General features: G+C 51.7%; 1 protein-coding gene across 1 annotated transcript in view; it reads right to left on the bottom strand.

Moving 5' to 3' along the window:
• The window catches only part of LOC123769137 (protein unc-13 homolog 4B), a 441,599-nt gene that overhangs the window by 138,444 nt on the left and 287,593 nt on the right, over nt 1–15,562 (bottom strand). Inside the window, exon 13 of the mRNA XM_069309818.1 lies at nt 749–946. Coding sequence (XP_069165919.1) covers nt 749–946 — 198 coding nt within the window. The remainder of the gene's footprint in view (nt 1–748; nt 947–15,562) is intronic.

The raw sequence follows: 15,562 nt of genomic DNA, 5'->3' as shown, positions 1-15,562 counted from the left end.
CCACAGAAGTAGATTGCAGGTGAAATGATTATGAAAATTGTTTTGAGAAAATTCCTGCTGGAGCCAGAGCTCAATCCACCATCTGAGAAGAGAACAGAAGCTTGGAAAACAGGAATATTTGCATGATATCTGCATGATGTGGAGCATAAAATTCTGTCACTTAATCACAAAGAAGCTGAGTAAAAACTTTTGGCAATGCATCAGAAGCAGATACTGCTTCAGATAAAAGTTACTGAGGAATTCCAAAGTAATGAGGCCCAGCAGAGAGGTGTTGTCCTCGTATCATCAGGCAAGTGAATGAGGTAGCTGGCTGGAAAGAACCCCGAGTGGTCTGGGCCAACATTTAACAATGGTTGCGAACTTTTAAGCAGCTGCTAATTTTGATGTACTTTTGCTTTCTGGTGGGAGGTTTCTCAGTACTTAGTTAATCTCTGATCCCCAAGCTTCCATATTTTTGTCCCTGTTCCCAGTACTTTAGCAGGAGGAAAGGAAGGAGGCTACAGAAGGGCACTCCCAGAAAAGCCACTAATTATGTGCAGCATTTTGAGTTGCACATTGAGATTATCATGTGGTTTAAGATATTATGTTTAATGGTAATATTAAATATGTAAGTAAAATACATCAATGTGCAACAAATTAAAAAGTAAATTTTGTAAATTTATGTCATTCCAACAATTGTTTGCATAAACCATGTTAAGGTAAATTATTATAAATGAATAATATTTGCCATGATAAATAAAATACTTACAGTAGAATTACTTTCAACAATGTCACAGAAAATCACTATTAGAACATTCCAAATTTTCAGTAAGAAGCGCTGAAAGTTTGTGTCATCTAGTCTCTGCTGTAAAACACGAAAACCTTCATCAAGGACGTCTTGCAGAAGTCGAGCCTCATTGCCTGTATTACAGGAACTTACTACCGCTGTTCTTAACACTGGCTTAATCTGAAAGAATAGCAATGAGGTATTATGAATGTTCTAAACCTAAGATAAAATCATGCATTAAATGTAATGAAATGCACTTTTCTGTTGGGCCCTCAGTAATTGCATAAGTAAAGCATTTGTACTCTCTACTGGGAGCCAGGACCAAAATCTGATGAGGGGATGATGTCAGTCATCAAGGTAGGCCAGAACCCAAACACTTAACAGATGCAGGCGAGCCACCATGACCTGAGTAAGGCGAGTGAAAATGCGAGGTGCCAGAATCAAGACAAATAGAAAGGCAACGAAAGCGGTAACCTCGACGTCCCACAACAAAACAGAGACAGTGTCCCTTAACTGCGGATGAATCAGGACATGCCAATACATGTCCTGGAGGTCCAGGAATACCAGCCAAGTGCCCAGCTGCAACAGAAGACAGACCTAGAACAGTCATCCGAAAGGAGGGGGCAATAAACCCATGGGTTCAGATGAGACAAGTCCAGAATGAACCGGAGGTCCGCACAGTCCAGTTTTGGGACCAGAAACAGGCGGAAGATCTACCTGAGGGATGAGAATGTTTCAACCACGCCTAAGAGAACCCACTCTGAGATGACTTGACAAAGCACAGGAGAAGTAGTCTGCCCTGCCAGCCCCAAACCCCCTGAAGGAGGAGGAGCTACCCAACGCCACCACAGGTTGCACGAAATGAACTGAAAAGCCCACGAATCGTGGAACCAGGCGCAAACAAACAGAGCAAACCTTTCCCCCCCTCCTCACTGCCCCGTCAATGTGATGAACTGCGAAAGGGCCAACGAACCTTACGAGCATCGAAACGGTGCAAAGGGCGATTCCCGCACCGAACAGAAACAGACGGCACCGAAGGCTTCGCCAGTGCTGACCCTGACACCACTGGCCTACCACGAGAGAAAGAACCCCAAACCCTGGCATGACCGTGCAGGGACAGTCCCCCCCCCCCCCCCCGAGCCCCCCGGAGGACCAACAAGTCCGACATAGGATCACAACTAGCTGAAGTCGCCTGTAGATTCTGCATCAACGCAGACTCTGCAAACAGCAATGGACAAAAGGGTGAAGACAATCTAAGTCTGGGCCCAAGCAAATTCCAAGGAAGAAGCGAGCACCGACTGCTGACACGCGAGCCGAGAAGCAAAAAACGGCGGAACCGCATCCCGCAGGAGCTGCGTGAACAGCTTCAACAGCGCAGATGACGCATATACGGCAGAAGGCAAAGCTTCCAAAGAGAAGAAAGGGCAGTCTGCTAACCTGGACGACTCCAGAACTTCATAACGAAACCAGTAAGGCCAGGAAGATCCATACACGAAGGAACGTGGATCCATCACAAAAAAGTCCGGGTCGCGCAGGAGGCAAGCCACAAGGGCATCCCACATCTATTGTGACTGGACTCAAGAAGCCAAAAACCTCCGGAAAGATGGAACCAAAGAACCGTCGGAGCCACGGAACCAAACCCGGGGAGGGGTAGACGCCAAATCCAACTCGTACACGGAGGGAGCAAAAGAGAACCCCACACCCTGTAACAACAAGTTTCGCTCCGAGTGTACAAAAACCCAAGCGGGGTCCAATGGGGCCCAAGGCCCCCTAGTCAACCCCTCCCCCGCCCCAGGAACCCCTACCCCAAGGATCCGGGGCTGAGCCGTCCTCCACACCCACTGCCCCTAAAGAAAAGGCAGAAGCAGCCAAAAAGCAGGAATGAAAGGGGGCCCCACAGGTTAGACTCAGAAGCTCTGGCAGGAGGACCAGGCACGAATGCGTCCACTGCCACCCCGGAAGGGGACTCCCCTGAGACTGCCCGAGTCTCAACACTAACTAAACCCTGCCCTGACTCCGAAACCCTCAGACGCTTCAGAGGGTTTTGGAAGCAAGGGGAAAGGAACCGGATGAACAACAGAAGGGGAAGGACAAGGGGAGAGTGAACAAATCCACAAGGTCCGTGACGAGGATTCGAACCTGCGTCTGAGAGCATCCCAGACACTGCCTTAATCGACTGAGCTACGACATGGTCAAAAGGAGTTGAAACTGAAGTTCTACTGAACTTACTGGATCCTGCAGCCTCTCCGAGGCACAAACCAGGGTTTTACACAACTCTCCCATGCACTCGAGCTATGTCAATAAGCTGTTCTCCCTCTTCACCCTTACTTCTGTGTGTAATGAAGTAAGGGCGAAGACGGAGAACGGCCTATTGACATAGCTCGAGTGCATGGGGGGGAGTTGTGTAAAACCCTGGTTTGTGCCTCGGAGAGGCTGCAGGATCCAGTAAGTTCAGCAGAACTTTGGTTTCAACTCCTTTTGATCATGTCGTAACTCAGTCGATTAAGGCAGCATCTGAGATGCTCTCGGACGCAGGTTCGAATCCTCATCATGGCCCTTGTAGATTTGTTCACAAGGGTAGAGGACGGAACCAGAGCCAAAGCAACTCCTACCCCCAAGTCCGGGTCCCTAGAACCAAAACGGGGCAGTCTCGGGGTATCTGGGACTGACAAGCAACTAACCTAGTGCATTGCAGAAGCCTGAACCTAGCATGCAATGCAGCTGCTGCCTGCACCCTCATATCATGATCAGTAGCTTGGATGAACTGGAGCAAGTACAGGCAACAAACGTCGAATGACTCCGAGTCAAAAGAACCACTGACCCAACAGGAAGTATGGCGGAGGCACAACCGGTGATTGTCCCCAGAAGCAAGGGGACAGAGCAACCTTCTGACTCGCACAAAGCGAGAGGGGACTCAAGGGTCACATCCATCGGACCACGGAGCCCCCGTGGGGTTTCCCAGGGCCCTTAGTCTTATTAACACGCTAAGGGAAGCCCAGGCAGGGTACTGTGAACCGGTGCTCAAGACTACTAAACAATCTGCTAATAGCTGAACCCCTGGAATGTGTCCACTCACAGGGGTCAAGCAAGGGGGTACTACCAACCACACAAAAACTGATAATAGATATAATGATAGATATATATACCCAAACACAGAAGGGGCAACCACCAAGGCAGACCTCCCCCCTCACCAGACAGAAAAACAAAAACTAAAGTAAAACCCCGGACGAGGACAACGTACCCAGGTGGAATAGAGCCAGCTGCTGTAAGAGGTGAACACTAGTTATGCAGTACCCCACGTCCCTACCAGTGATGAAAATTACCCCCCCTACCCAGAGGCAAACACAGGCAACAAAGACCCCAGTTGACTCCAAGGGCGGCCAAGTACCAAGCAGTAAAAGATGCAGTGGAGGTGACTTGTGGAAGGTGGCGCTAAGCCCCAAGGGTAGTACTTACAGGGCACCTAGGGAAGGTGGCCCTAGGTGCATGCAGCCCAAGTACCTGAAGAATATTACTCCTGGCTCACACACCACCAGCAGAGACAGTCCACGCCATAGAGCACAGAAACTGAGACAAATCGCTGGAGCCAAAGGCACAAGACCACGCTAGTAGCACATAGCCTTGAGGTTACCTTGAGGTGCTTCCGGGGCTTATCGTCCCCGCGACCCGGTCGTCGACCAGGCCTCCTGGTTGCTGGACTGATCAACCAGGCTGTTGGACGCGGCTGCTCGCAGCCTGACGTATGAGTCACAGCCTGGTTGATCAGGTATCCTTTGGAGGTGCTTATCCAGTTCTCTCTTGAACACTGTGAGGGGTCGGCCAGTTATGCCCCTTATGTGTAGTGGAAGCGTGTTGAACAGTCTCTGACCTCTGACGTTGATAGAGTTCTCTCTCAGAGCACCTGTTGCACCTCTGCTTTTCAACGGGGGTATTCTGCACATCCTGCCATGTCTTCTGGTCTCATATGATGTTATTTCTGTGTGCAGGTTTGGGACCAGCCCCTCTAATATTTTCCACGTGTAAATTATTATGTACCTCTCCCGCCTGCGCTCAAGGAAGTACAGTTTTAGGCTCTTTAGTCGGTCCCAATAGTTTAGATGTTTTACTGAGTGGATTCTAGCAGTAAAGGAACTCTGCACGCTCTCCAGGTCAGCAATTTCTCCAGCTTTGAAAGGGGCTGTCATTGTGCAGCAGTACTCCACTCTAGAGAGCACAAGCATTTTGAAAAGTGTCATCATCGGTATAGCATCTCTAGTGTGAAAAGTTCTTGTTATCCAACCTGTCATTTTTCTTGCAGTTGTGATGGCTACTTTATTGTGTTCTTTAAAGGTAAGGTCTTCCGACATGAGTACACCCAGATCCTTTACATTGCCTTTTCGTTCTATGTTATGATTTGCCTGAGTTTTGTACGTGGTTTCCGTTTTTATATTTTCATTTTTTCCATAGCGCATGAGCTGGAACTTATCTTCGTTAAACACCATATTATTTTCTGTAGCCCATAGAAAGACCTGATCTACATCTGACTGGAGGTTTGCCATGTCCTCTATGTTGCCTACTCTCATGAAGATCCTAGTGTCATCTGCAAAGGATGATACAGTGCTATAGGTTGTGTTCTTGTCTATGTCCGATATGAGGATGAGAAAAAGTACTGGAGCAAGCACAGTACCCTGGGGGACTGAGCTCTTCACGGCTGATGGGCTGGATTTTATTTTGTTGACTCTTACACATTGGGTTCTGTTGGTCAGGAAATTGTAGATCCATCTGCCTATTTTTCCGGTAATTCCTTTTGAACGCATTTTATGTGCAATAACACCATGGTCACATTTATCAAAAGCTTTTGCGAAATCTGTGTAAATTACATCAGCGTTTTGTTTGTCTTCCATAGCATCTAATGCCATATCATAGTGGTCCAGCAACCGCGATAGGCAAGAGCGCCCTGTTCTGAAACCATGTTGTCCGGGGTTATGGAGATGCTGTGATTCCATGTATTTTGTGATCTTACTTCTTAGCACTCTCTCAAAAATTTTTATGATGTGCGATGTTAGTGCTATCGGTCTGTAATTTTTTTGCCTCTGCCTTATTTCCTCCTTTATTAAGTGGTGCATCTCTGCTGTTTTTAGTATATCAGGAATAACGCCAGTATCTAGGCTTTGTCTCCACAGAATGTGGAGGGCCTGCGATAGTGTTTTTTTTACAGTTCTTTATGAATATGGAGTTCCAAGAATCCGGGCCTGGTGCAGAGTGCATAGGCATACTGTTTATGGCTTCTTCAAAATCCAGTGGGGATAGGGTGACGTCTGATATATGATTTGATGTTGGTATCATATCCATGAAAAATTCATTTGGGTTATCAATCTTTAGTGTGTTTAATGGCTCGCTGAAAACAGTCGTACTGCTTCCTCAGTAGCTCGCTCATTTCTTTGTTGTCATCGGTGAAAGTTCCATCTCCCTTTCGCAGGGGCCTGATACTAGATGTGGTTTTTGATCTTGATTTTGCATAGAAGAAAAAATATTTCGGATTTCTCTCTATTTCACTGATGGCCTTTTGCTCTCTTTGCCTCTCCTGGGTTTTGTATGATTCTCGTAGCTTCCGTTCAATTGTTTCTATTTCTCTACTTAACCTTCTTCGCCGTTCTTGAGATAGGGTGCGACTCTCAAGTTGTTCCGCGATTCGTTTTCTTCGCCTATATAGGGAACAATGTTCCCGTTCCAATCTGCATCTCTTCCTCTTTTTTTTTTAGAGGTATGCGGTTTGAACATATTTCTAGTGCTACTGAGCTTATTTTTTCCAGGCACTGGTTCAGGTTTGCATTTTCTAGCTGTTCTTCCCAGTTTATTTCTGTGAAGTCCCGGTTTATTTGCTCCCAGTTTATCTGTTTATTATTGAAGTTGAATTTGCTGAAATCTCCTCCACCGGGAATCTGGACTGGTTTTGAAGGTCTACTCCCCATGGTTGTCATAACTTCAATTAAGTTGTGATCTGAGTAACAGGTATTTATAATCATTATGTTCCTGATCAATTCAGCATTATTAGTGAAAATGAGGTCCAGCGTGTTCTCCTTCCTAGTTGGTTCTACTATTTGCTGGTTTAAGGCAAACCTGTCGCACATCCGTAGCAGGTCATTTGCATGTGCCTGTTCATTTAGGCTACTTCCTGGTATTCTTTCTGATATTACTGTATTAGCCAGGTGCTTCCATTTCAGGTGCCGTAGGTTGAAGTCCCCAGGCAGGATGATGTTCGGAGCTGGATTTGTGAGGTTTTCCAAGCAGTGTTCTATTTTCATTAGTTGGTCTTCAAACTGCTGAGGGTTTGCCTCCGGTGACTTATATACAAGGACAATAATTAAATTTAAAATCTCTATTTTGAATCTGAAGGCCTGAGAACTGAAGGGTAGATCGAAGGACTGAGAACTGAAGGCTGAAAAGCCATGGGAAGACCCCCGGGTTTAGACACCAATCAAGCAGCTCCTGAAACCAAGGCTGAGCTGGCCACTATGGGGCCAACAGGACTACTCTCCCTTGGTAAATCTCCAAGCAAGCTAGGACCTGGAGCAACAGAGAAACTGGGGGGAAGAGGTACAGGTAACCCCACCTTGACCAGTCCTGCCTGAAGGCATCAACTCCGACAGCCTCACATTTGAGAAGGGTCACCACATGTATGGAGAGACGCCTCGACCACACCGACGCGAAGAGGACCACCTCTGCCGGGGAGCCTGTACGTCCGGCAAAGCCAACTGAATGAGTCAGTTTCGACCGTCCATTCCTTGGACAGGTGAATGAGCCGACACAGACCATCCACCAGGACGTTGGACACCCCCCGAATGTGAACGGCCAGGAGAGCCAAACCTCGAGAACTCAGCAGATGAGTCACTTGAAGCGACCAGCCCCATAGACTCAAGGATCGCAATGAACCCCTCACGGTTCAGGCAATGAACCACCAGGGAGAAATCTGAATGGAGCCGAATCATTGATCCGTGAGTGATCCGAACCCTCTGAAGAAACATCCTCACAGCTTTGAAAATCCATACTGAGCTGTGTGCCCAATGAAAGGACGGATCCCACCACCCCTGGCTGTCCAGGTGAGCACTGGTCACAAAGCCCTAGCCAAGAGACTATGCATCCATGAACACAGCGAGTGAGGGCTCGGGTAGGCACCAAGGCATTGAACCCTGAAAAACCAGAAGAGGAAGCTGGTGATGCAGCATCTGGCGTAAGGCACCTAGGCGCTCAAAAAACCAGCGTTGAATGTAATGAAACGCCATTTTCTGGGTGAGTCCCGGAGGCTCCCAGGAGCTATCCCAGGCTGATATGCTAATGTCAGACTTTGGCATCAGTCATGTGTATGGAGTTCTTAGGCCTACCAGGGACCACGGCCAGAACCGGGCCCCCTCAGAGAGGCAAGGGGGAGCAATGGCCTATAGAAGGCCCCGTGTGGTTGGAAGCATTCTATGTCTGCCATCGACCGGAACAGGCACCCAGAAAGGTAAGCGCCTCAAAACAAACCCCTATTCTGGTTAAAATTGCTACCAAAAGCCGAACTAGTAGATAGAACTCCCCAACCGAAAACAAGCAAACTAGTGTGACGTCACACACCGCCGCGCCGCTGTCTGCGCAGCTCCCCTCTCCCCGGGAGGGGGAAGGGGGAGCCCCAGACCCCCCACGCCGGCTACCCACACCTCAGTTCTTGAGGCTGGATGTCAAAAACGCGAAAAACCGCCGACCGGATGGAGGGAGGGATGCCGGGGAGCCTCCGGGACTCGCCCAGAAAATGGCGTTTCATTACATTCAACGCTGGTTTTCTGGGGGGAGCCCCGTCGGCTCCCCGGAGCTAACTACCCACAGACGGAAAAAGAGGGACTTACCCGGGAGGCAGTCATCGCTCACTCCTCAACTCGAAGCCGAGACAGCTGGCTGCAACCGCCGACCCAAAGCAACACAGGCCCGACGGGGCCCAGGGACATTCACAAGGTAACGAGCAGCCAGGACCCTGTTCGACCGCCAAAATCCCTGCGCCTGAATATCAGACCAAGACATATTCCCAAAGACGGCAGCAAGAGCCGCGAACTTATGAACATCATGGGCACGGGGATAGACCGCAGGCTGGCTGGACTTAATAATCCTGCGGACGACTTGGGAGACCCGAACCCGCGAACAGGGAAGAAGGGAAACCGGATCAACTCACAGCGCGTCCCCGGACACAGAAGCCGTGGCGCGCAAATAACGGCGAAGCGCCGCAACCGGACACAAAACATGATGCACCCCCGGCCTGACCAACCAAGCATCAACCACCCACGGACCCCTCCGGAACGCAGCAGTCTCATTCTTCGCCAGAAAAGAAGGAGACGGCTGCAAACGAACAAAACAATCACCACGACCAAAAGAGCAGAAACCCCTGCGCCGGAGGAGAGCATGAAGCTCCCCTACCCGACCCCCAGAGGCCAAAGCCAACAAGAAAAGTGCCTTGGAAAAACAATCCTGGACCGAAGGGGCTACAACGGAACGAGGAGACGAAAGGAAAGCGAGCACTCTGTCCAAAGACCAGGATGGCTCAGGCGACGCATGAGCAGACCGGAGGTGAAACAACGTACGAGACAGCTTGCGAAACGGCGCAGATGTAACATCGATACCGAAAGCAAGCTGAAGCGGCTCCGCCAGCGCCGCACAATATGAGGCGACAGTGTTAGGCATAAGATGACGGTCCTGAAACAACCACGAGAGGAAGGACAAGACCACCCAAACAGACAAAGAACTAACACGACGAAGACGCAAAAAGAAACGGAAGGACTGCCAGGAAACTTCATACTGCCGCCGAGAAGAAGCCCTCAGGTGGGACACCAACAAGGAGGCCACCATAGAGATGATGATATACTCGAGTCAAAAAACCCATACGCGAAGACTCGAGGAGAAGATCGAACTAGCCACGTGACGTACCGGCCCGATCTGCTGAAAGAGGCGGAGCCTCGGGAAAACCCTCGGGTTCGGACACCGAGCAACCAGCGCCTGAAACCAAGGCTGGACCGGCCACCAAGGGGCCAGGAGGACAACTCTCCCCTGGTAAGTCTCTAAGCGAGTCAGGACCTGGAGCAACAGCCGAACCGGGGGAAAGAGGTACAGGAACCCCCACCTCGACCAGTCTAGCCGAAAGGCATCGACCCCGACGGCCTCACGATCGGGGAAGGGCGCCGCATAAATGGGAAGATGCCGCGACCACGCCGACGCAAAGAGGTCCACCTCGGGGTGCCCGAACGTCTGGCAAAGCCAACGGAAGGACTCATCGTCGATCGTCCACTCCGTGGAGAGGGGAACGAAGTGAGACAGGGCATCGTCCAAGAGGTTGGACACGCCCCGTACGTGAACCGCCAGGAGAGCCAAACCCCGAGAACTCAGCAGACGAGTCACCCGAAGCAACCAAACCCAAAGAGGCAAGGACCGCATCGAACCCCCGCGGTTCAGGCAATGAACCACCAGAGAGCAGTCCGAATGGAGCCGAATCGTCGATCCGCGGGCCTGGTGAGCACTGGTCACAAAACCCCAGCCGAGAGACGACGCATCCGTGTACACATCGAGTGAGGGCTCGGGTAGGCACCAAGGCACTGAACCCCAAAAAACCCGAAGAGGAAGCCGGTGACGCAGCAACTGACGCAAGGCCCCTGGGGGTTGAACTCTGCGATCGCGAGAGAGGCGGAAGGGGGAACCCCGAAGGAACCAGAACAGCCGTCGAAGCCAAACCCGACCCGGCGGGTAGACCACCATCGCGAAGTTCAGGCTCCCGCACAGCCCCTCGAGCAACCGCCGGGTGAACCGAGGACCCTCCAGAAACAGACGAAGGCGGGACCGCAGCCGCAGGAGAGACTCGGAGGGAGAGACAAGGAAGCGGTTCGAGAGTCCCAAACGAGACCCAGCCAAATCCGAACCTGAGAGGGAACCAGATGGGACTTCCTCCAGTTCACCAAGAACCCGAACTCGGCGAGCTGGGAAAGAACCAAATCCCTGGCTAGCAAGCAAGCTGACTGGCTGGGAGCCCAAACTGGCCAGTCGTCGAGGTAGGCCAACACCCGAACACCTAGGAGACGCAAACGAGCCACCACAACCCGTGTAAGGCGCGTGAACACGCGAGGTGCCAGGTTCAACCCGAACAGGAGACAACAAAAGCGGTAACACAGACACCCCACAACAAAACCGAGCCAGTCCCTGAACCGTGGATGAATCGGGACATGCCAATAAGCGTCCCGGAGGTCCAGGGACACCATCCAAGCTCCCGGCTCCAAGAGGAGCCGAACCTGAGACAGCGTAGTCATCCGAAAGGAGGGGCAATGAACCCAGGGGTTCAGATGGGACAAGTCCAGAATGAACCGCAGGTCCGCGCAGTCCCGTTTCGGAACCGGAAACAGACGGGAAACCCATCTGAGGGACGACGTCGTTTCGATGACACCCAAGCGTACCCACTCAAAGACGACTTAACAGAGCACAGATGAAGAAACCTACCCCGCCAGCCCCGACCCCCCAAAGGGGGGAGGGGCCACCCAACGCCACCGGAGGCCGCGAGACACGACCCGAAAGGCCCACAAATCATGGGACCAGGCGCGGGCGAACAGTGCAAGCCGCCCCCCCATTGCCCCGTGAAGGGGGCAAACCGCGAAAGGGCCGGCGACCCTTACAAAACCCAGAATCCCGCATAGCGCGAACACCGCGCCGACCAGACGCGAGAGGGTTCGCAGCAGGAGCCAACCCCGAACCTGACACCAAAGGCCTACCACGACGAAAGGAACCCCGAGCCCTGGCACGACCTTTCCGGGAAGACCCACCCTGGGACCCCCAGGAAAACCAACAAGTCCGACATCGGACGACATGCCGCTGACCAGCCTGAATAAACTGTGCCACGGCCGACTCCTCAAACAGAAGAGGGCAAAAAGGTGAAGAATGCCTAAGAGCCAGAGCCCAAGCAGATTCCACGGAGGAACCCAGCACCGTCTGCCGACACGCGAGACGGGAAGCATAAAACAGGGAAACCGCATCCCGCAAAATTGGCGTGAACAGTTTCAACAAGGCAGCCGACGAACGCGCAGCCGAGGACAAGGTGCCGGACCCCGGGACGGACCCAAGCGTCCTCACATCCTCCACGAGCCAATCCGAAGACAGTTCCAGGAGGGAAAAGAATCGCAAGGCCGAAGCCAAAAGGCCCCGGGCGCGCAAGTCCTCCGCAATGAGTGCCGCCGAAAGGGAGGGAACCTGCACATGGAGCTGAATAATGCCCACATCGCGGGGAAGGGCAGGGACAAACAAGCACTCATTCAGGTACTCAAGCTCACCCCTCAGGAAAACTTGAAGCACTGTGGAAGTTTCCCGCCACTCCAGCGTGCGGGAACGACAGAAGGAATGCCAGGAATCTAGAACAAACAAGGGGCAGTCTGCTAGCCAGGATGACTCCAGAACCTCGTAACGGAGCCAGAAAGGGAACGAAGTCCCAAACCTGAATTCGGATGGGTCCATTTCCGAGGCATAATCCGGGTCACGCAGGAGGTAAGCTACAAAGGCCGCTCGCACCACACCAGGTTGGATGCGATAAGCCGAAAACCTCCAGAAGGATGGAACCGACGTACCCGGGGGAACACGGAACCGAACCCGGGGAGGGGCCGACACCAAATCCAACTCGTACGCAGAGGGGGGAAAAGAAAACCCCACTCCTTGTAACAATAAGCCCCACTCAGAGGGAAGAAAAACCCAAGCGGGGTCCAGTGGGGCCCAAGGCCCCCAAGTCAGCCCCTCCCCAGCCTCGAGGTCCTTCATCACAAGACCCAAGGCCGAGTCCTCTCCCCAAGCCCCGACCCCACAAGACAATGACGGAGCAGCCGGAAAAGCTGGAGGAAGGGGGGCCCACTAGTCAGACCCAGAAGCTTTGGCCGGGAGACAAGACTCGAATGCCTCTGCCGCCCCCCCGGAAGGGGCGCCCCCCGAAGCTGCCCGAGTCTCGAGATCAAGTAACCCCTGCTCCGACCCCAAAACCCTCAGACGCTTCGGGGCCGGAAGCAGGGGGGGAGGGACCAGAACGAACAGAAGGGGAAGGACGAGGAGGTGCGGACTGAACCAGGATCGAAGCGACCCCCACCCCCAAGTCCGGGTCTCGAAAAGCAAAGCGGGGCAGTCCCGGGGCATCCGGGTGAGCAACCAACCGAGCGCGTTGCAACAGACGTAACCTAGACTGCAATGCACGCGCCGCCTGTACCCGAATAGAATCATCAGAGGAATGGGTAAATTGAGTCACAAGCAAGCAACAACACTCACAGGACTCAGGGTCGAAAGTATCACCGACCCAACAGGCAGCGTGGCAGAGGCAAAAACAATGAGGGTCACCCTGAGACAAGGGGACCGAGCAACCCTCAAACTCGCACACAGTGAGTGGGGACTCCGGGATCACATCCATTGGACCCACGCGCCCCCTAGGGGATTCCCAGGGTCCTGAGCATTTACTTTAAGAGGACTCGCGCTCAGGTAGTCCCAGGCAGGGTGCTGCAAACTGGCGCCCAAAACTACCAAGCAAACTTCTGTAGCTGAACCCCAGGGACGTGTACACTCAAAGGGACCTAGCAGGGGGCGCCACTGAGGAGAACAGTGGAAGGGCAAAAACAAACTGAATAAAATGACAGAACCCCCCACCAGGCAAAAACAAAAAGAAAAACAAAACCCCGCAAGAGGACAGCGAACCCCAAGGAACAGAGCCGGCCGCGATGTCGGGAATGCAAGCTGAGCAGCACCCTGTGCTCCTACCAGTGCAAACTGCCTCTTACCTGCCGGTAACAAGGGAGAACAGAACACCCAAGAGCCCAACAGGCGGCTGAAAAACCGAAAGGTAAAACGGACCAGCAGAGGCAGACCCCGAGGTGCCTGTGGAAGGTGGCCCCAAGCCCCAAGGGCAGTACTTACAGGGCACCAAGGGAAGGCAGCCCTAGGCGCATGCAGCCCGAGTACTGAAGATAACTCCTGGCTCTCGCACCCACAAAACCAACACCACACGCAAAGCACAGTGCAGTAGCGACACCGGAGTCAGAGCACACGACCATCGCCTATAGCATCAGCCTCAAGAACTGAGGTGTGGGTAGCTGGCGTGGGGGGTCTGGGGCTCCCCCTTCCCCCTCCCAGGCAGGGGGGAGCTGCGCAGACAGCGGCACGGCGGTGTGTGACGTCACACTAGTTTGCTTGTTTTCGGTTGGGGAGTTCTATCTACTAGTTCGGCTTTTGGTAGCAATTTTAACCCCTTAACTGCGTTGCCTCCAAATGTGACACCCCCGCAGTGCGCAGGAAATAAATTCTCTTGAAAAAATTCTTTTTTCTTTTTAAAGTGTCAAAAACCCTTCCCTCAGTATGGGTATGTAAAAAAAAAGTCGAAATTGTACTTACTTTGGCCTTACACCCAGCCTGTCTCCCTCACTCCAATATCTTACTCGCCAACATTGCTCCTCCCACCATATTGTTATAGTTCTTATTACACATGTTCTATATACCTATCTACATGTTTTATTTACCAGAACTATGCATGTAAGCCGGTATTGTGTCCAAATAGTACAGTGGCCACCATACACTGCATGAAAAATCACACAGTAGACGACGCTACGATTACGTCACCTCCCTCACCAAAATAGCTCCTCTCAACATTCTCCTGTTGCTGTTCTTACACTATATACACACACTATATATACCCATGTACATATGTGTTGCCAATAGCGAACCACTAAGCTAGTATGGTGAGCAAAACAAGAGTGGCAGCCACACACACAATGAGGCTACCTCAATTCTCGCCCTCCCTCCCTCATCAAAATTCCTCCTTCCACAATACTACGCACAACGCTAATTATAACCACATTCCTGCTATTACCACAATCCTGGTCACTAATTCCTGTAAATGAATAATTGACCACACGTTTATTTTGAAAAGGAACCTAAGAAATCATTTGAAGATTCCTACATGAACGAAATAATGCTGTGGTGCTGTGGCTAGCGCTGTGAACATCGTGAACAGCATTGAATCACTGATATTTGAACATTGTACCCAGTCATTATCACATTCAGGCTCTAATATAACACTATCATGGCTAAATAATACAAGTTATATATATATATTTTGACATTATTAGGCGATGCTGTGGTCACATGCTGAACAGCAGTGCTGTGCGCTCATGCTGCGAGCGCCAGCCTTGGTTGCTCACACACTACTGAGGCTCCCACACCCGGGAATGTGGACCACGATTTTTTTTAAAGATGGCGTCTGTTTACAAGAGCCCTGAGGAAGCTGATGTGAACCCCATGTAACCGCGGGAGTTTTGAATGGAATGTGAAAAATAGAAATACCCGGAGGCGCGTTGCGCAAACCAGACGTGAGCCTGCAGGCGCGTTGCGCAGTTTAAGAGTTAACCAGAATAGGGGTTTGTTTTGAGGCGCTTACCTTTCTGGGTGCCTGTTCCGGTCGATGGCAGACATAGAATGCTTCCAACCACACGGGGGCTTCTATAGGCCATTGCTCCCCTTGCCTCTCTGAGGGGGCGCGGTTTTGGCCGTGGTCCCCGGTAGGACTAAGAACTCCATGCACATGACTGATGCCAAAGTCTGACATTAGCATATCAGCCTGGGATAGCTCCGGGGAGCCGACGGGGCTCCCCCCAGAAAAACCAGCGTTGAATGTAATGAAACGCCATTTTCTGGGTGAGCCCCGGAGGCTCCCTGGAGCTTATCGGGCTAATGTATGTTATATTAGACCGGGACATTAGCTAAAGAGTTCAGACTTACCAGGGACCAGGGCCAGAA

This window comes from Procambarus clarkii, chromosome 66, assembly GCF_040958095.1.
Source record: "Procambarus clarkii isolate CNS0578487 chromosome 66, FALCON_Pclarkii_2.0, whole genome shotgun sequence".
Taxonomy (NCBI): Eukaryota; Metazoa; Arthropoda; class Malacostraca; order Decapoda; family Cambaridae; genus Procambarus; species Procambarus clarkii.
Note: the sequence above shows the minus strand (reverse complement) of the source record. Positions and strands in the feature narration are given on the sequence as shown.